Consider the following 22,268-nt stretch of genomic DNA (forward strand, 5'->3'; position numbering starts at 1 on the left):
TCAAAGTGAAACAAACCAAAAATGCAAAGCATTTTTAAGTTTTTGATTTACAAAACTCGATGCCTACTGCAAAGCAAACCTTTACCTTCATGGCTCTTTCCATCAGCTTGGAATCACAGGCTGGCAGTGGAGGCTCATGAGATATTTGTAAGGGTTTTGAGACATCAGTCTCATCAATCTTAATAGTGACCTTATGAACAGATGCAGTCCCTGTTTTCCTGCCAAGAACCTGTTGACTTAAAATAAAGAGAATAATTAAACCATATAACTGGAATAGAAGAAAATAGACTTTTTCAGCAGCTGATCCTTGATTCTGAGTTATGCATAAAAATAAGATTATGTCAGCTGAACTGAAGAAAGGCATTTGTTTTAGTCTACACTTTAATGCAGAACTGTTGGTAAACTATAACTACATGAAGAAGTTTTAGATGGCTGCAAATTCAACACAGAATCAGATTGCTTTTCAAAGTTTTTTCTAGTGCAAGTCAAACAGTAAATACAGTGAAAGAATGGCAGAGAATATTCTAATTCACTTTTTAAGTTAGATATCCACAAAAATACAAGCTGATTTACGACCGTATCTACTGTTCTCCTGTACATTAATGTACACCCCTCTTTGCACTTCAAGCAAAATGTTTAGATAGTTACAGGAATTTAGGAGTCTCACATCAAAAAGAAAGTACAATTCTGAAAATTCTGGCTCAAGCTTAGTAAATGAAACCCTCCTACCACTTAATTTATTGTTTCTTAATAGCCCTTTTACAATTAACTTACTTCCAAACAGAGAGTGAGAGACATTTCCCTGCATGATATCGCTCCACTTGCACAAGGTCGCCCCAGCGCTCTCGAATCAGCATTAGTGTTTGTGAATGCAAGACTTCCAACTGAAGTGCTAAGCAGAAGGAGTCTAACGAATGGAGTTAAGAAAATATAAGAGCTCCAGAGAGTCTGTACACTACACAAATCCATTCCCGTACACTAAATAAATCCATTTGTCACGAAAGTCAGATGAGACGCTGTCTGAAAACACACTAATGTATTAATAAAAGATAAAGACAGATAAAAAGCATCAAATATTTCTCAAATTTTTTTCCCCTTTTAATTTAAACTCTTATCTAGGGCAGAGTCTAAGACAAGTGTGGCACAATAGCTTTGTTTTATAGATTTTAACTCTGATCACCTTTTACAGAAAAGAAGATTACTAACAAAGAAATTCAATTCACCTGATAGTTAACACTAACCCCACCCTTCCATGGTCACCCTAAAATAACATGATTGATTGTTTCTGCTGAACCTGTTCCACTGAAAACCATTTCACATCATCAAGTAATTTGCCTTTTGCACACAGAAAGTCACTGCACTACTTCGTGCACGTGCTATATCCCATTTTATTATTCACACAGGTACAGTGCAGTTAACACACCATCATCACCTCACTGTCATTCTTGGTAGTAAGAATTGTCAGCTCTGGTATCTTCCAGGTCAGCACTGTGTTCTCTCTCCAAAAATCAGCACGTGCAGTCAGCTGCTGCTGCACTGACTTACCACACAACCTGCTGTCTTGAGTACCCCACCTTTACCTTTGCTGATTAAGTGTAGAATCAAATTTTACATACTGCCCCATGAGATTGTTTCCAAGGTCATCATGTTTACTCCACATCCAGACATTCCCCCCCTATCTTAACAGGCAATCCATCATACTTGGCTTCCAGCTACTAGGAAGAGTAAGGCTAAATTACACAGCTTATTTGGAAGCAACTTTCAGAAGGATACGCAGACAGTTGTACATGTCCTGAAGTGGTTTTTCATCAGCAAACAGCCGTGACTGGACCAACTGATGGATGAAGTTGATCTGCATGCTGTGAACCAAGGCTCGGCCATCTTTCATCAATTACAAATAATTCACATTAGACATCATGAAAACAGGTATTTAAAATAATTAAATAAGTTAATAAATTACAAAGGAAAAAAAGATACAGCTGTACTGAGCAATTTCCATACCAGAATTTCTAACAGAATAACAAAATCCTTGGTTTACTCTGCTTATTTCAGTCAGTCTACTACACTGTCACAGTCTACCATTATTAAGGTATCAAAAGTATATAGAGCAAGGTGAAAACAGCACAAGTATATAGAGCTTCATTATCTTAAGTTGTGACATGAAACAGACCCTGTATGAAGAAACCTTACACAGCATCAGAGATGGACATGATAAAAAGAAAGTGTAAAGGTTGGATTTTTTTACCACCAGTTTCCTTGTCTTCAACCAAAATTTCCAGTTTGAGAAGGCGCCAGGGGATGTCAGGGTCATCACCCATCACTGTCAAGGTGGCCTCAAACTCACCCTCAACTCGAAACTTCACACGGCCATTGGCTAAGGAAGAAAAAAAAGTTTTATTTCACTCACTCTCCAAAGGTGCTTCAAAATATCAGTGTGGTAGCTCCTGGCACTCACAATATATTACTTCCCTACAGTTTCCGCTCTGTTGCATAAGTTCCTGTGCAACTGTGAAGATTTGCAGTTGTTTCTGCAACAGAACCAGTGCCAATAAGCAGTATTGACAGACATCCCAAACTGTCCTGAACAGCACTACTTTAGTTAAGGTAAGTTGTTAACACTTGTGCTACCATAACATTGAGCTGAGTAGCAGCCTGACAAGTTACACCAAAACCCCATCCAGCTTAATTTTTCAAATTCTTTGTTGTATCAACAATGAATACCTTAAGCAAAAGAGATTCAGAATGCAGATCAGTCCAAGCTGAAATCTAGCACGCTGGAAACGTATCTCACTGCAAACCATTTATTTAACATTAAAATAACTCCTTTTGCATGTGAGGAAGATAATATTTTGCCTAATTCATATATATACACACAAGCAAATATTATGCACACTTTATCTAATGGCCATACATATCCTCACATTTTTGTGAACACTACTATCAGTTTCAAGAACTGGGAACAAAGACTTAAAACTATGTAAACAAGGTCATAAAGAAAATGAGCATCAGAGCAAACAATTTACTTTAAGTCCTTACTATAAACTGTGCATCAGCATTCTTCTCAGTCACTTAACAAAACATGCCATACACCTTTACAATTATAGACATATGAAATACTCCTATAGAAGTTTTAACCATTTAAACTCATGCAGTTTCATTTTCAAAAGAATCACAGACATGCTCTTAAACCAAACCAAATGCCAAAACAGAAACTAATAGTCATTGAAATGATTAGTTAACTGAGAAATCTGAAGAGCTCAGACACATATTCACTTACACTTCTGTAAGACAAAAATGGCTCTAATACTGATATTGTGAGCATTAACATAGGGACCAGCGAAAACTACTACCAAGATTTTTCAAAGACATCTTTGATCTAGGTCTGTGGTGCATGGTTTACAAATAGCTAACCTTGTCCTAGTTAAAAGCATGGACTATGTCCATTCCAGTGCTATTATCTGCAATTCTGCAATAACCTAGTCCAGTTTATAGCCATACTTCCTGTAAAAAAGGTCATCTGAATGTCTACCACTACTTGGTCTAAATGAAGACAGAGATCTGAAAACAGATTAAGAGATCTGGCACTGTAGCGAGCCACAGAACAAAAGGCATGCATAAATATGAACAGATTCTGTGCATGAAGATGAATATCAAAACAAATTTTAAAAGCAACATTAGAGTGATTTAAGCCAAAGTTCAAAGAGTTTCTACAGAAACACCTAAGAGTTTAATTAAATTGCATTTCTAAATTAACTTAAGATGCACTTACATTGTTAGGCTTAAGATTCTTTCACAACACATTTGCTAAAAGAGCAAGACAATGTCTACGACCTTTTGCCATTAGCTGCACAGGATTTCTTCTTGAAAGTAAATAATATTTCAGCAATATTATCAGTGTCCTCACTTTTTAAAAGACATATTTTGATGTCATACAGAGACAGGATCCCAGTCTTAAGAGATTAAGTATGCCTAATCATCTCACTTTAGGTATCTTTTAGTTTTGCTTTAGCACTAAACCAACAATTTTCAATCAGCCTGCAATAATGTATTCTTAAAAAAGTAATTCCAGTTCTTACCAACTGTAAGATTTGCCAGCTGTGGAGGGAGATCTGTAGTCACTAGTCGATGTCGAAGAATCTGGTTTAGCTGGTGAAGTGTGGTTTGCTTCTCACTCTTTGTTATTGGGTCAGGAGGGATTATTTTATCCTGTTAAAATAAAGATGAACAAGTCTATATATCACAAACATGTATAATACATTGACAGTAGCAATGGTAAAAACTAACCAGACTAGAAGTCTAAAATAAATACTACAGGCCATTAAAGACAAGTGAAGTTTTATAACTTATATTCAGATTTGTTTTCTAGTTGATTACATTTTACCTGAAACTGACCACTGAATAAAATTACTCAGTTTGGATCAAGTAAGTAAATTCAAGGCCTTCTATCAGGCTAAACTTGTTTTAAAATACTAAGACTTGAAAGCTAATCCTTATTTGTAGCTATATCTCTCAGTCACAAATATTACTGTTTCTATCATTTCACAAAATCCTGTTATTCTGCATTTTATCAGCAAGAAAAGGCAGCAGCATTAAAGAGAGCTGTAAGTATTTCAGTATATTTTCAAATACAGGCAAAACCTCTTAGCACAACAGAAGTCAGTATCTCCTTTTCACACTTCACTTTTCTAGGATGGTGGCTTGCCACATGCAAATACTTAAAGTACCAATGAAGAAGAGTTGTTACTATACACATCGTAGAGCAGAGCTAGGTTTAAATGGAGAGAATGCTTTACTGGGAGAGCATAACGTTTAAATAGGAAGTGCCCTGCATGAGAAACTCACACTACAGAGACTTGGCACTAGGCCTGTGTTAAACTACAGTTGCATTTGCACATAGACAATTAATTTCATATGTTTTTGATACTGTACAGGGGATTCCCCCCACCCAGACACACAGTAGCATTATTTACCCTAATGCAGGTTGGCAGACGTGGGTATGATCCAGTTGTCAGAACATCAATAGCATATGGGATAGCAAAACTAGGCAGACGAGCGTGAACCAAAGCATCTCTAGCTAGCGATGCCAGACGATCAGCAGTGTCCACAAACAGAATAGCTTGCTGATCTAAAAAACTTGATATCATCTGTAGAGGACAAGGAGAAAAAAAAAAAAAAAAGGTCCAAAAATGCATAAATCAATGCCCCTTTATATTCAGTTCATCTAGTGCACATGACTTAGATGACTTCATCTATCATTTCCAATTCAAGTAACCACATCTATAAAACAAAGAATGAACATTCTGGCCATTTCTTATGTTTGTATGCAAGGACACTTTAAAACTACATGCCATTTCTGATGCTGTGAAGGATCTGTAAAGCTTCACAGCTCTTTATCTGATGACCGCCACTGGAATGCAACCATACTTGTTTGTGATCACTTGGGGCCATTTTTTTGCAACATTCTGGACTTCATTCTTCTTTAACCAAGAGCAGGATGAAAGTGATAATAAGAGCTAACACACTGAGATCACTATCTTCCCTGTCCTATCACCTAACCCCCCAAGCACTCCTGAAACTATGTGCAGACCATCCTTTCATTTTTTGCCACTGATGAGTTTTTGGGAATAAGAACTGTTAAAAGACAAGATTATACAATTCCTAAATAGGAAGAAACTGTTTATAATCTAATATTCATCTGCATATGAAGTAGTATTTTATGTAAACTTCTAAAGTAAGGAGAAGCTTGAGTATACCAAAATCTCATATCACTTAGAGATTACTTCATATCAAAGTCTGTTGTTAACTTACCGCACATTTTTCCACCTTTCCAGCATTATTAGCCCATTTGACTAAGGCTAACAAACGCACAAACAGTTGACGAGTGCGACTTGCAAACTGCACTATTTCTATTTTTCTGGGGAAAAAAAAAAAAGTACATTAGGCTAGTGCTCAGACATATAATAAAGCTGCAATTCAACTCCGTGTCAATAAAAAAAGCTGTAATGATAACTCCTAATTGTGTTAACGGAGGCATCACTAACATATGGTTTGTTTGATTAGAACATTTAGAAAAAAAAAAAGCTCCCTGTTTTGAATACCTAAATGCTAACAACATATACGGATTCTAACCAACCAAGACTGTCTGGGGAAACAACCCCCCCCATACTTACACAAATTAATCACTGATTTTAAGAGAAACAATTCCATAGTGAACTCAACCAAATTATTGTTTACTTTTACAGGATTTCCCCAGAGTTTACGATTAAGTTTAAAGTAGACAAGGCAATATACCTAAGTGTTCCAGGACCTGGTAGTAACATTACACTAACATTCACAAAAATAAACAAATAAACAAATAAATAATGCTAAAAATATCACCTTAGTAATTTTGAGATGTCTTTACACAGTATGTTACAACATGCTACCATTTTGCCAGGAAACAGGGTGTGGTGGGGAAGACCACAAAAAACCCCCCCCCCCATTTTACCTTCTTCTCCATCCCTGCCTTGCAAAGAAATTGGGATAAGGAGAAATAACTGATAGCAAATTTTCCTCTCACCATGCTCTGTATGAGATAGTCAAAATAGTCAGTATCTGTTTGTATGTATTAAGACTTTTTTTTGTCTAAGAGAACATAATAGGGGCACTCCCAGCTTTTCCCCCTTCATTACAGTTCTACGTTGTAGATGCATTAGACCAGACACGCAGCTCTACAATGTAGATGTGTAATACCACACACTGAAATATGAGTTCATCTACTGTTTATAGAGGTTTTCCTCCCTTTCTACATGTTCAATTCACTAACTTTGTCATGGTTTTGTAGTTACTTTGAAAAACAAACAAACAAACAAACAAACCAACCAACCAACCAAACCCAAGATGTTTCCCTGATAAGATTTTCTAGAGGAAAAAAAAGTATTTGGACAAAAAGAACAGTAATCAGTGCAATAAATATTGGCCTCTACCAAAGAAAAGATGCACCTCCTTCTGATTCTAATCTTTAAAACACATATTCATAATATAGATAGAGCCTGTTTCTGCTGGAAGCATTAGTGTAATGAGGTTAACTCTTTTGTGTAACATAAAGCATAATATGCTTGTAGCAGATGAACATTTAGGCCAGAAGCACAATACCATCTGGTCCAGTTTCTTTCATTACATCCTAAAAACCTCATCCAAAAACTTGGGCATTGAGCCAATAACTTCTCGACATTCTATAGCATATGTTTTAGAATGACATTCAGCACAATATTAAAATTTCAAGTGGTGGACAAGCCGCTATATGTATATACTGCTCTTATAAGTAACTACGCTATGAAAACAAGATGTTGAGAATTTTGAAAGATTCAGGAAATCTGCATGGGATTTGAAAGATGTCTACAGTGAGACTTCAGAAAGCCAGTAGTCGCTCAGACAAAGTCCATAAAGAAGGTGCTGAAATCTAGAAGTAGCTATGTCCATCAAACTTCTGTGGTGAAAACAGCACGATAACAAGAAAAGCTCTAACTGTTGTTCTGTGGCCAGAAATTAAAGATAGAAAAAAACTAAAAAAATACCCCAAACCACACAAAATGCCAAAGAACCCACCCAAAACCAACAAAAACAACAAAAACCAAAAAACAACTACCACCAACAGCCCAGAAAAAAGTATAGCAATTTAATAACAAAAGTTATTAATAAAACTAGACACAGGACTCCAGTAACTGTTCCAGTAATATCACACATATAAATTTACAGAAGACTTGTTACTTCTACTTGTCAGAATCCTGCTTCCAGAACTACCACCATCACCCCAGAGTGACAATTGTGTTGGGAATTCACATCCATCTACTTCTCTACTACAAATCCAAGTCTTTCAATTTTGCTGTGTTCCTTTGTCCTTCATTATAGATATAGGACCTTGTGCTGAGCTGCACAAAAAAAAAAAAATCAAGGAAGATGAAACTTAAGGAAAGAGTACATTTACAAGGCCTATAAAAGCAAAGCACATTTAAAAACTTTTTACAGACCACAGTACTCCGTGCATTCTTTACCTTGCTCTTTCTTGGTAAGTTCTGATTTTGGATGTTTCAGATCCTTCAGCCTAGTGGCTGAGTCTGGGGGAATGAAGCATTAGCTACAGGAGAAGAATATCAAGTTAAGGACCACTTAGGCAAGCTTGACATGTAAAAGTTCATCAGAGTAGATGAGATGCATCCAAGGGTGCTGAGGGAGCTGACCACTATGAAGTTGCTCTCTCTAATTTTCAAAAGGCCATAGGGATCAGAGGAGATCTTGATGCCTGAAAAAAGGCAAACATCATGCCCTTCTCAAGGCCAAGAAAGATCCAGGAACCTACAGGCCAGTTGGCCTAAGCTCAGTTAAGAAGAAAATGAGTGGAAGAAATCTTTCCAGAAGCTATGTCCAGACAAATAATGAACACGAAAGTAGCCTGGGAACAGCCAGCACAGCCGCTGAGGGCAAGCCATCCCAAATCAATGTGACTGCCTTCTACATGACAGAGAGCTGTAATCAAGAGAAGAGCAGAAGCCACATTTGCACTGACTTTTGCACAGCTTTTGATATGCTCTCCCATAGCATCCTTGTAGCCAAACTGGTGAGATATAGCATGAATAAGTCAACTACAAGGTAGGTGAAAAACTGGCTGAGATTGCCAGGAATAAAAGACTGGGGGAGCTGGGTCTGTTCAGCCTGGAGAAGACAAGGCTGAGAGGGGATCTCGTCAATGTTTACAAATATCTGAAGGATGGGTGTCAAGAGGATGGGACCAGACTCTTTTTAGTGGTGCCCATCAATAGGATGAGGGGCAACAGGCACAGACTGAAGCACAGGAAGTTCTATCTGAATTTGAGGAAAAACTTCTTCACAGTGAGGGTGCCAGAGCACTGGAACAGGCTGCCCAGAGAGGTTGTGGAGTCTCCTTCTCCGGAGACTTTCAAAACCTCCCTGAACACATTCCTGTATGATCTGTTCAAGGTGAATCTGCTTTAGCAGGTGGGTTGGACTAGACAGAGGTCCCTTCCAACCCCAAACATTCCTGATTCTGTGAAAAGGTTGTAACTGGACACCAGCTGAATTTCTGTAATGCTGGTTAATAGTGCTGTTTCTTAAGGGTCAATACTGGGGGAAATACAATTTAACACCCCCATCAAAAACCTGCGTGATGCAAAAGAATGCACTCTATGGAAGCCTCCAGGTGATGTCAAACTGATGTCAACAAGCAGAAGGACCTCAGCTGACTGGAGCAACTGGTTGAAAGGAACCTCACGAAGTTCAGCAAAATCACATGCAAAGTCTGGAACCAATCAGTCTCATGTAACAGCACAGGCTGGATACTACGCAGCAGCTGGGGAGCAGCTCTGCAGAAGTGGTCCTGGAGGTCCTGGTGGACAGGTGAACAGGCATCAGCAATGTGTCCTTGCAACAATGACAGCCTGTATAAGCACCAGTGCAGCCCAGGTCAGGGAACGTGACTGTTCACCTGGAGCCAGCATATGTGAGACTACACCTGAAGCGCTACATCCAGTTTTATACTCCCTAGGCAAGATAACACCATATAAAAGTGGGTTAGGAACACATGACACGCAGGGAGGGACTGAGGGAGCTGTGTTTGCTTCTGCTGAAGAAGAGAAGGCTACAGTGAGATCCTACAGCCACCTTCAAATATCTAAAGGGGTACTGTAGTGAAAACAAAGAAACACACAGTCGGGCAGTGAAATACTGCAGTAGGTTGCCCAGAAAGGTTGCAGGATTTCCATCCTCAAAGATATTTAAAACTCAACTGGATATGACCCTGAGCAACATGAACACCATCTTTTACTTTAAGCAGAGGGTTGGAGTAGGTATCTCCAAAGTACCATTCCAACCAAAAATATTATCTGTGTCTATGAAAGTAGTGTAATAACAGTCATTTTATAATCAGAAGAGAATGGAACTCAGTGCTGCACAAAAATTAGGTGTGCTATTGCACTGCTATTGAAGTCACAAATAAAATGCTTTTACATGCAAAGTCTTTATAATTCAAGATCCAGTTAAATTTTATACAGCCTTAACTGTATTTAGATAAAAGTTTCCCACATATTACACTTTAGAGTATATTATAAAAAGGAAAAGCTAAAGAATACTGAACAACAACAACAAGGTCTCCACTATCAAGCAAGCCCTTAGATTTCCCCCAAAACTCAGCACTACTAATTTTACACCACAGTACTAATGTTTTTTTAATCCAAACACTTCTTTCTTTTTTGCAAAAGTTATTGATTCCCATCATTGATAACTAACAAATGACCCTTTACAAAGAAAAGCCATATTATGCTACGATCCATAATTTCCTATCAGTTTTTCTTACCACATCATCTTTTAGCTAGGCACTGTGGAAATGAATGTAGACTTTATGTGAACTTTATTAGAGGATAATATTATCATATCTTCACCAAAGTATGTGAGACAGCTCACCAAGAAACAGAGCTTTAAGCCCAGCTACTGATGCCAGTACAGCTGTCGAAGTTAGGAAAAACAGAATAATATGGATAATTAAACTACATTTCTTACAGATTTCTTCCAAGAGCTGGAAAGTCGCTTCAACAAGAAGTATTGTAAGTCAAAGCTAACAAGGATGTGAACAATTAATTTCAAGACAATTTCATTGCAGGATATTCTTTGTAACCATTGAAGGCTGTCTTAGTTTCTTTTATCTGTAAACCGTTAGGACTTCAGTTGCTGCTCCAGACCTGTATGCCCCACAAAGCAGATCCCAGCTTCACCAAGAAATGCTAGATGGGAGAAGTCCCGCCACCAGTACGAGGGAGCTCTGGACCTCAGCAAATAGAGTGAAAATTTAAAAAACAAACAAACACCACCAAAACCAACTAAACAAAAAAACTCAACAACAACAAAAACCCCAAAACCATTTCAGACCATTTCTCTTCATAAAATATTATGCATAAGGAAAAGCTGCACAAGGAATCATCCCAGATTATGATTACTTGAGAATGTGATTAATTCTACAACACGTTATGACAGTTTTGGAAGATTTGAGATAACTGAATTAATGATTGTCCTGGTACACAGAATTCTTTATTAACATTCTTAGGAATATCATAGCTGTTACATGCCTCTAAAGAAAATGAGGTCAATTAGCATGTCAAGACAAATAAAGGAAACAATTTTCTGACAACTTCCATAACATTTCTTCAAAGAAACAAAAAAGTAAATAAAGTTATTTCATCCGGGGGAGGGTGGGGTGGGAGTGGAGTAAAAAACAAAACAAAACAAAAAAAACCCAAACCATAACATAAAAACACCAAACCTGCCTGGTCTCTTACATTTGTTCTCTAATAATCTTCATACTTCAAAAACCCATAGAACAGAAGAAGAAAACAGTGCTCATGATAAGATAGATCAGGTAATATGGAAAAAAGCAGAAAATAGGTTTTTACCTTGTTCTCATTGTTGAACTAATTCTTCTGGACAAAAAGTTTCTTTATCACACTAATTAGAATCTATTTAAATTCTCCAGTACCATTTCACATCAACTTTACTGTCACTTCATTGCTTCAAGATTCATTAAAAGAAATATACCTTTAACAGAGTTCACCTACTATAACAGCAACAGTATGTTACTGAAAAATGCACCCAAAAAAGCCCAAACAACAAAAACAAAACCCAACAAAAACTAATACTGCCATTGAGGCTGAGAAAAATCTTGAAACTACGTAGTGACAGCACAACAGACAAGCTTATTTTCTTACATAAAATCTAAAATTAGGAGAAAAATACTTTATTTAAACATTTCTATATTAATCTTAACACCCTAAACAAAGTGCTATGTTTTAACATGCATTACAGATTGCCTTTGTGTAACTCACCTTTCCATATCAGTCTTTCTTGGTAATCTACATTAAAAAGAAAAAAAAAATGCATATTATATATTGTTCTACTACATTTCAGACTACCAGAAATTTTATTACTAACCTTCAACTACATACAAGAACTCCTACATACATATAAATAGCATTTCAAAATTCCTACAATTGTAACTGTTTCCTAAATACAGCAAAATTACATGTTCGATAAAGGAAGTACTTTGACAGCTCTAGAAAGCAGCCTAGTGAAAGAGGAAAAATCAATACAATCAGGTATATAATACCACCACAGGACACCTAACACTACTCTGTACCAGGTAAGATGGAGCTAGTCAAATTAATTTAAAAGCTTGATGAAGGGTGCTGAAATCCCAACATTTCTGTTAATTTAGTGAGCCTCATAGTATCAGTGCCTGTGCTTTGTGATTGATTCTCACTAAGCATCCATGACTGGAGTTAATTAATTCATCGTAGCAGTTCCAGAACATCTGCAGCAAGTGTTAATATTGGCTGTTTCCTGAGTTGCCTGAAATGAGTTTCTCTTCCCTTTTTAATCAACCTAAAAGTGGAGAAATGCCATACTCCAAACTTTATCAGTGACCTGTGTGACAGATACTACCGCAGAGATGGGACTGTACTTCTGTAATGTTCTACAAGTATCACAGGTATCTCATTTTAAAAGTTATTTTTTGTATTATGGGACCAGCCTGATGCTGGTAAAAAAATTAGAAATCATTTTGTTGGAGGGGAGGAGAATACTTTCCAGCTGGGCTTTCTACCAGCCAAATCCATACTTTATGGGGAAAATAGAAAAACCTAGCTCACTCTGCTTTTGGTGGGGACATCATATAGCTTATAAACTACTTGGTGAATCAAAGTGCCCAAAGTATTCCCCATGTGTTGTTCACAGCACCAATTTTCTTTTGTACCTTAATTATGTACTTAAGTCAAAAGGAACTGTTCTACACGTGAAAACAAGAATAAAGGACATCACAGGCACATGCTCCTACAAGAACACAAACAGCATCTATTACTGTTTACACATACCATAAACTACACATACCAAAAACTTCTTGACTGCATTTGGAAGCTCTTACAAGGAAAACTAAAATTCTAAAACTCCTTGTCCTTCCCAGAGTTTCAACACTCTTAACCCCAAGTAAAGCAAAACTCTGTTTGCATACTCAGCAGATACGGTATTTTACAAGGGCTATCCCTATTTTTTTTTCCATTTGTGCCGTATGTCACTTCTTAAAACATACAGGTTCCTCGCAAGAACCTCTAAGGTTAAACAAAGTGAAAGGAAAACAGGTTTATTCGGAGTCCACATGCTTTCAGGAAGGTATTTCTTGGCCCAAAAACATTCCTTTGTTTTGCCACTTCAAACACAACAACGTTAGCAGAGCAGATCATAATGTAAGTGTAAATAATTTATTTCCCCCAAAAAATCAAACGGTATTTTACAAAGTACACAGGTAACTCAAGGAGCATCTGAAAATACCTGTGTTTCTCACATCTCAGTTTCATGTATTTTGATATCAGTGCAAGTACTACAATTTTTTTTTTTTGACAGTAACTTGGTGGCAAACTTAAGCACTAAACCAGAGTGACTGCACTCGGCTGCTCTGTGCTCCTCACAATCCTTTTATTTCTTTATGGCAGATCCCTCAGGATCTTTCGCTAGGCACCAGCAGAGATAAACTTGCATGAACAGGGCATTTATTTCCACAGGGTGGGAGAAGGGAAAAAAGCAACCCCTTCCTCCCCACCGCAGCGCTGGCCGGAGACCAGCACTGATCCCTGGCGAGGCCGCTTCATCCTGCCGGGATAAGGGGAGGCGGCACCGCCACCTCTGGCTGCAGGACAGGGAGAGGCGCGGGCCGGGGGAACGCGGGGCACTCACAGGTCGGCCAGCACGGTGAGCTCGGCGTAGGTCCGGTGCAGCAGGAAGTCGATGAGGGTGCTGAGGCGGTAGCCGGGGCTGGCAGCGGCTGTCACGGCGCCGGGGGCCGGCGGGGCCGGGGCTGACGCCGGGCCCCCGCCGGCCGGCACCAGCTGGTTGCTCTCCAGCTGCACCGGCGCCATGGCGGCAGCGGCGCCTCAAGCCCGGGCAGGAACTGCTCGGCAGCCCGGGGCGGCCGGTGCTCCCGGCGCCACCAGCACCCGGCCCGGCTCGCCTCCTGCGGAGGGAGCGGAGAGGCCAGCGGCGGGGCTGGGCGCGGGCCCCGGCGCTGGGGCGGCGGCACCGAGCGAACTCCGCAGCGCTCAGAGCCCGCTTGGCGCAGGGACCGCCGCCATGTTGGGGGCACGGAACCGGAAGCGAACAGCTGTGGCGGACCGGAAAGAGAACCTTTCCGGGAAAACCTCGCTCGGGGTGGGGAGGAGGAGCTGGCGGGAGGGGCGGGCGGGATTCGGGACCATGCTTGAAGCGGGCGGGACCTGTAGGTGGCGGCGGTGCGGGGCGCGCGCCAGACGCGTAGCCGTTGGGGCGGGGCCGTTGGGGCGGGGCGTGGCCGCCGCCTGAGGGGCCGCGCGCGGCGCCAGGGGGCGGGGCTGTCTCCTTATTCAGCACCACCGCGCCGGTACTGCCGTGCACGGGTGGCGAGGCTGGAGGGGCTGAGCCCGGCCGCTTCGTGTTGCGACACTGTGGGGGCGGGGGGGAAATGGCGGAGCCCTCGGATGAAGGGCTGGGAGCCCCCGGCTGCCTGCTCTGGAGTGCTTCGCGGCAGAGCCGCGGTTGAAACCTGTAATAGATAATGGAGGGGAAGCAGGGGGTGACTCCGCCATTGTGTGTCTGCCCGCGATAATGAAATAGGGGGTGCGGGAGAACCAGATTCCAGATTCGGTGTCTCAAAGAGCCTTTGATGCGGCTCTTCGGGCCATGAAGGAAACAACGGTCTGTGTTAGGCGCTGGGCTGGCTAATCCCTTTCTAATGACTTGGGAAATGCGAAGCACTTGGAAAGGGTGCAGAGCGATGCTGGGTAGTCGAGACTAGAGGTAGCTACCTATACGTGCTCCTTTGGAGTCGCTGTGAAAGCTCGGGAAAGGAGCAGCGAGCAGCAGGGTGGTTCACGGGGTCTGGTGGTCAAAGTATGGGAACGTTTGTCTGTTTCCATCTTCCAGATTAACCAGCGCTTCTGAAGGGAGAGAGAGAAGATCTGTAAACAGTTGAACGTGTTTGAGGTTTTTTTTGGTTTTCTGTGTGTACTGGTTACCGAACTGGACTGCGTGAGGGAAGAACAGAATGCATCCTGAGTGCTTTGTATCGTGATTCACTCAAGTGTTAAATCATAATTTCTTGCCTTATGTTCACAAGGAAATTCGCAAAATAGGTACGTTGTAGGCAATAAATATCAAAACTCCTCAAAGTTTAGTAAAAGCAAGGTCCTGCTTGTATTGTATAATATTACATGTAGTCTTGTAAAAGCCTCTTCTTCTCTCTTTCCAAGTGGAAAGTAAGCAAGAAAAGGAAACATTTTTTTCAACGTGAGTAATGCGTTATTAACAGGTTAATTATTAAAAACAAAACAACACCAGGGAATCTACACCACCAACAGAGTAGTCAGTTACATTCCTTCCGGGAGCATGTTTCTCGCTCCAGGTTAGGAGTCAGTTTCCTGCTGATGAGGAGCAGCTTGGCTGGCAGGCAAACTCTCCCGTAACCTCTGTGGAACGTAAAAGGGTGTATTGAGCAAGGTGGACTGTTGGCTCCATGCTGGCACGTCAGCTTCTGCCTCGCTGTACGGGCTGCCAGCCTGTGCCTCGGCTCTGAAGAGGGAAGAGGCACTGGCTGTATCAGAGCGCTGGTCCTCACCTCTCTGCATGGGAAGAGGCGTGATAGTGACAGATGTCAGCTGTGCCAGCCCGCAGGTTTGCAGGCTGCTTCCATGGCCCTGAGATGAACCTGTGAGCCTTAGGGCAGGGGTGGGTGCTGGTAGTGGTTTGAGGATTTTTTACTCCTAAAGTCACTAAAATGTGTTTAGACCTAAGTTTCGCATTTGTCTTTTTTTTTTTTTTGGTTGGTTGGTTTGTTTTTAGATTAATGGAAGTTTTTTTCACTAAATATGAAAGAAATGTCTACTTTGTGCTGTTTAAAAAAAAAATCAATCTATAAAGGATGGAATGACTCTCTCTGGAGCATATTTTGCTACAAACAAGTTATTCATTTAGTGTGTTTTTAGTTCTTCCCTCCCTATTGCAAAGATGTGTTTTTCCAAATGTATGACATTTTTTTTTTTCCTTTATATGCATTAATAAATGCAGTGTACCCATTTAATGGCCAGCTAGTTGCATGGTTGAAGAAATTGCCGACTTACATGCACTGGAATTCGATTAGGCTATCTATAAGAATTATAATTTAGACATACAGAGGTTTTTTATTGTTGTTTTCCCTTCTTCCCATATCTTCCAATTCAGTCCATAATAAAATTCTAACTGATTTCACCAGCACAGTCTCAGAATTTGTTGAAGGAAAGGCAGGTGGGAAATTGTTGTAATGCAATTTGCCTCTACCCCTGTTAGAGCTGTTGTTGCTTGGAGATGCTCTGGTCTTGGTGAATTTTTCAGCCTTGGCTGGGGAGGGGGAATGTCCTCAGCTTGACCGCCTTTTTCCACTTCTCTTGGGGAGCAGAGGTTCATCAGAGCTGTAGCAGGGATCATGCTGAGCTCTCCTCTCACATGGTTGTGTAGCAAAGAAGCTGTTGATATTATTTTCAAAGAAAGGAGGAGCAGCCACAGAGAAATTTCAGAAGCTTATGCTTGTATGCATACAGCAATCAAGCTGTTGGGAGACTTGGCAAGATTAGTTGTTCTAACAATAAAATGGAGATAAGAATTAGGAGATCAAAAATCAGGTGACTGGCCTACACAATACTAATGTAAAAAAATGTATGTTTGTTCCTCCAGCTTTTCTGAGGTTGACAGTGCTACTGCTCTTTGATAGAAGTGCTTCTAAGAAGGATGAGCAATGTGTCTGAATTCAAAACCCCAGCTTGCAGGAATTGTAAATAGGTTTCAGAAGGGGGGTTTCAGAGGGGCCTGGAGCACAAGTCTGATGAGGAGCGGTTGAGGGAGCTGGGGCTGTTTTGCCTGGAGAAAAAGAGACTGAGGGGAGACCTTATTCTTCTTTACTACCTGAAAGGAGGTTGTAGCAGGGAGGGTGTTGGTCTCTTCTCCTGAGTAGCAAGTGACAGAAGAGGAAATGACCTCAAGTTGTACCACGGAAGGTTCAGATTGGATAGTTGGAAAGGGCTGTCAGGCATTGGAACAGGCTGCCCAGGGAAGTGGTAGAGTCACCATCCCTGGAGGTGTTTAAAAGACATTTAGACGAGGTTCTTAGGGACATGGTTTAGTGCTAGAGTGGTGCGGGTGGCCCTCAGGAATCAGAACATCAGCTTCTCCTTCCAACATTCTTACTAATATACTTTGTGACTCCAGGCAAGCCATTTCTTCTCCACGCTTCAGTTTCCCCACTTGTGAAATAGGTACAGTAGTGATCGCACCCCTCTGTATGTGAATATTTATCCAAGCGTGCAGCCAAATATTTTAAATTGGCTTCTTGTTATTTTATAATGGGGAGCTTAGAAGCCTACCTTCAGATAGGGATTTGTTGGTTGATCAAAACCTGTTGATATTTAGCTGTGGAGCTAATGGGAAGGACAACAGATGACTTTCTATTTCCAGAGAGGTTAAACATTTACTGTTCTTTGGAGATATGGGACAAATGTTCAGTGGGAGGGAAGTAGACGTTATCACGCTTTATGAGACAACCTCATGGCTGTCCTGTGTGTGTCTTTTAGAGCTTGGTCATTCCATTTCTCTGTCATTTTTTTAATCAGAGAACTGTATAATCACACAGGCACCTCCTGGGCTTGACATTGAAGCATTCTTTTAATAATAAAAAATAATAACACACAAATATAGTGCAAAGATTTCTTGTTAATCACTTAATTTATAAAGTGTTGTGACATTTAGCAATGTTATATCCAAATGTCTATACATATTATGAGTAATAAGAGTTTGATATCTTTCATCCTTTTCAGAAGATGTCAGAGAATCAGATATGGTGTGGGAGAGTTCCCACGCATATTAATTGCTGCGATGCTGCATATTATGAACTTACAAAGCTTCAACTTTGTATTCAATAAAAATTAAGGTATGCATTTTAATTCTAATGAGATATCATGCATCACTATATATCAAACACACACCAATAGCCAAAAAATATTTAGACTTTTTCCTTTGTAACACTTGCATAAACATAAGACTTTTTCTGTGATGTTATGATAAAAGTCCAGTTGAAAAATACTGATGACCTTTTAATCACAAATGATTTTATGGCCTGTATCTTTATTACTGATTACATTATTTGTTGACAAGTCAGTACTTCATAACACAATTGCTGGTTTGGGAATTATACAGGGCTATTGTACTTATAGCAGAGCATTCTTTGCAAAAGCATATGTGTGTATGTTAGAGGAAGGAGGTTCTTCGCTGGTTACTGCACAAGTGCTGTGCTTTTCTCTGTTTATTGAAAGGGATACAAAGAGAACCAGTTAAAAAAAAAACAAGCTTTAAGTTTTAAAATTATAAGTTGCTGTTCGTTTTTGATCTACTTTGTTCTTAAGATTAACTTTGGCAACTATTTTCTGAATGGTAGAAAACAGAGTTCTCTGTCAGTCAGTCATGGCTTGTGAGACAGCATGCCACTGTGACACAGAGAATCTCTTGTGCAGTGTGTAGTAAAGTACACTACAGTTTTAATTATATGTAATGAACAACTTAAGAAAAGAAACATTCTCTAAGTCATAAAATAGAATCTTTGATTTTATTTGAATTTACAAAAGTCCCTTTTCTTATGATAATGCAAAATGGATTATTTTTTTAGATGCTGAACATAGCTGTATTAGTCCGAGCTTCTTTTTGGTCATCTTTACTAACAATGTTGATATCCACTGTAAATTTTAAATTGGTTTGTCTCTGTCTGACTGGAACCAAAACTAGCTAAAGGCCTTCCTATCCTTAAAAGAGTTTATTTTCATTATTATTGTAATTAAGTTAATTACAACTCAATCTACTATTTCAGCCATACAAGCTGCATTTTCTTCTGTGGGTAAAAAAAATGCTTTGTTCACAAGTAATTCTGAAATAGGAGCAAAACAGTAACATCCTTTCTGGACCCCACATCTTTGAAAAGCTAACAAAGGGGAAAGAACCCCTGATGTACTGCATGGCAGTGAAGTGATGAATTGCACTGTTCAATCATTGACTTGAACAACTTGACAATACCATCCATAACCTGTGATTTTTCCTGTCTACCAGTCCCTGAGTGTTACAGAAACTTGAAAAAAATATACATATGCTGGAAAAATACAAAGTGAGCACTTATTTCAACATGAAAGTACTTCTGACCAAAAGGATTTATCTGTGCAAACACCTAAAGAGATGGAGAGAATATCAGGGAAGTAGATCTGATTAGTCATACCCAGTGGGAGAAGGACTGCAGCTGTGAAGTATTCTGTCCTAAACTTAGAAGTAGACAGCTCAATTGTACTTAGCTGCTGCTGGCTAATACATTCAGACAGTGCAAACTCTCATGCTCTTCTAAAGACAAGGATGGGCACCAGAACATGCTTAATTGCAAACGCTTTGTAGATCTGCAACTGTGGTCAGATAATGTTCAGACGCTGACCCTTGCTCTCAGAAGTGAGGACACACAGAATTATGCCTGAGCTGCCATTCTCCACGCAGACTTTGGATGTGAAGGGAGTTGGGGAGTTGTCCGAGTTTCTGGGCTAAGATAGTCTCTGAGAAGTTTCTTTCTTGCACAGCTTCTGGAATGAGTGTGGTGGTGGTGGTTTTTGTGGGGTTTTTTGTTTGTTTGTTTGGTGTGGGTTTTTTGTTTGTTTTTTCTTTCCAGAAAGGTTAAACCAGCACTTTTTGTAGCAGCTTGGAGAAGCTTACCTGAACTTCACCTGTGTTGTGAAGCTGAGAGAGGTCAGCTTTGGTAGAAGGGGATGCTAGAACAGGTTTGGCTCTGGGTACTGAAGAGCTGACTACATGTTTAGTTGTGTGACTGCAGACTTGGTTGATTGTTAGTGAACTTTGGCTACTCCTCACTGTCCTTTAAAATTGGAAGAAAAGTACGGTGAAAAGGCAGAAGGTTATATCTGCAGCAATCCTCTGGTGGATTACATGATTTTTTGCATATGGACAAGAGGAGCAGATTGCTCTCAAGTGCCATAGGGTCATGCACACAGGCAGAAATTCTGGCCAGTGCCAGTTTTGAAATATCAGACAATGTGGGTTGAGGGTGGAATCACTTTTGTGTGAGTATCCTAGTTCTCCTGGAAACAAGCTTCTTATACCTAACTGAATACTGCATGTTCTGCCGGAGGGATATATATGCAGCGCTGCATGTGGGGTCAGGCAGCACCCGGCTGAGCAGTTGTTCAGAGATTTTTGTGGGGCACAGAGCACATCATGAGATCTGCATATAGCCTACAGATCGTGTAACTTACATTTCAGCTTGGAAGAAGGTTCCCAGCCCGACTGATTGCAAAGGTAATTGACAGCATGTGGCTTGTTGCAGTGCTGTCCAGATCTGCAAAATTTGAAAAATTGTTACATTTCTGCACAGCTCTAGAATGCAGAAGACACAGTAGAAACTCAGTAAAGGACAACAAGAAGGGCCTCTTCAAGTACATCAGCAGCAAAAGGAAGGTCAGGGAAAATGCAGGTCCGCTGCTGAATGAGGAGAGTTCCGTGGTGACAGATGATGCAGAGAAGGCAGAGTTACTGAATGCCTCCTTCACTTCTGTCTTACTCCTAAGACTGACCCTCAGGTATTCCAGACCCTAGAGATGGGAGAGAAAGTCTGGCAAATGGAAGTCTTTCCCTTGTTTGAGGAAGATCAGGTTAGAGATCGTTTAGACAAACTGGACATTCACAAATCCATGGGCCCCAATGGGAGCTGAGGGAGTTGGCAGATATTATCGCAAAGCCACTCTCAAAGATGATGATCTTTGAAAGGTCTTGGAGAACAGGAGAGGTGCCTGAGGACTGGAGGAAAGCCAGCATCACTCCAGTCTTCAAAAAAGGCAAGAAGGACGACCCAGGAAACTACTCGCCAGTCAGCCTGACCTCCATCCCCGGAAAGGTGATGGAGCAGCTCATTCTGGATGTCATTTCCAAGCATGTGGAGGTAAAGAAGGTTATTAGGAGTAGTCAGCATGTGTTCACCAAGCGGAAATCATGTTTGACCAACCTGATTGCCTTCTATGATGGCATGACTGGCTGGGTAGATGAGGGGAGAGCACTGGACATTGTCCACCTTGATTTCAGCAAGGCTTTCGACACCGTCTCTCACAACATCCTCATAGGCAAGCTCAGGAAGTGCGGGCTGGACGAATGCACTGTGAGATGGATCATGAACTGGTGGGATGACAGAGCTCAGAGGGTTGTGATCAATGGTGCAGGGTCTGGTTTGGGGTCTGTAGTTAGTGGGGTTCTCCAGGGATCAGTGTTAGGTCCAATCCTGTTCAACCTGTTCATCAATGACCTGGATGAAAAGACTCAGCAGGTTTGCTGATGATATCAAACTGAGAGGAAGGGCCAACACAGCAGAAGGCTGTGCTGCCATTCAGTGAGACCTGGACAGGCTGGAGGACTGGGCAGAGAAGAACCTGATGAAGTTCAATAAGGGCAAGTGAAGGGTCCTGCACCTGGGGAGGAATAACCCCAGGCACCAGTACAGATTATAGGGGCAGACCTGCTGGAAAGCAGAACTGCAGAGACGGACTTGGGAGTTCTGGTGGACAACAGGTTGACCATGAGTCAACAATGTGCCCTTGTGGCCAAGAAGGCCAACGTTATCCTGGGATGCATTAAGAAGAGTGTGACTAGCAGGTTGAGGGAGGTTATCCTCCTCCTCTACTCTGCCTTGGTGAGGCTGCATCTGGAGTCCTGTGTCCAGTTCTGGGCTCCCCAGTTTAAGAAAGACAAGGAATGACTGGAGGGAGTCCAGCAGTGGGCTACAAAGATTATTAGAGGCCTGGAGCATCTTTCTTATAAGACTGAGAAAGCTGTGTCTCTTCAGCCTGGAGAAGACAAGGGTGAGAGGGGATCTTATCAATGTTTACAAATATCTCAAGGATGGGTGTCAAGAGGATGGGACCAGACTCCTTTCAGTGGTGCCCAATAAGAGGATGAGGGGCAACAGGCACAGACTGAAGCATAGGAGGTTCCATCTGAATTTGAGGAAAGACTTCTTTACTTAGAGGGTGCCAGAGCACTGGAACAGGCTGCCCAGAGAGGTTGTGGAGTCTCCTCTGGAGACATCCAAAACCTGCCTGGACACATTCCTGTGTGATCTGCTCTGGGTGAACCTGCTTTGGACTAGATGA

At 41.0% G+C, this 22,268-nt stretch overlaps 1 protein-coding gene across 1 annotated transcript in view; it reads right to left on the reverse strand.

Moving 5' to 3' along the window:
• MED14 (mediator complex subunit 14) overlaps window positions 1–14,166 on the reverse strand; it is a 38,129-nt gene extending 23,963 nt beyond the window's left edge. The window contains exons 1-9 of the mRNA XM_082075999.1: window positions 13,768–14,166; window positions 11,868–11,894; window positions 5,809–5,914; window positions 4,971–5,144; window positions 4,077–4,206; window positions 2,246–2,374; window positions 1,774–1,881; window positions 775–907; window positions 86–236 (exon numbers count right to left, since the gene is read on the reverse strand). Of these exons, the coding sequence (XP_081932125.1) occupies window positions 86–236; window positions 775–907; window positions 1,774–1,881; window positions 2,246–2,374; window positions 4,077–4,206; window positions 4,971–5,144; window positions 5,809–5,914; window positions 11,868–11,894; window positions 13,768–13,949 (1,140 nt within the window). The 5' untranslated portion in view covers window positions 13,950–14,166. The remainder of the gene's footprint in view (window positions 1–85; window positions 237–774; window positions 908–1,773; window positions 1,882–2,245; window positions 2,375–4,076; window positions 4,207–4,970; window positions 5,145–5,808; window positions 5,915–11,867; window positions 11,895–13,767) is intronic.
• Between the last annotated feature and the right edge of the window lie 8,102 nt (window positions 14,167–22,268).

The sequence above is a fragment of the Streptopelia decaocto genome (genome assembly GCF_964273445.1).
Source record: "Streptopelia decaocto genome assembly, chromosome: 1".
Classification (NCBI taxonomy): Eukaryota; Metazoa; Chordata; class Aves; order Columbiformes; family Columbidae; genus Streptopelia; species Streptopelia decaocto.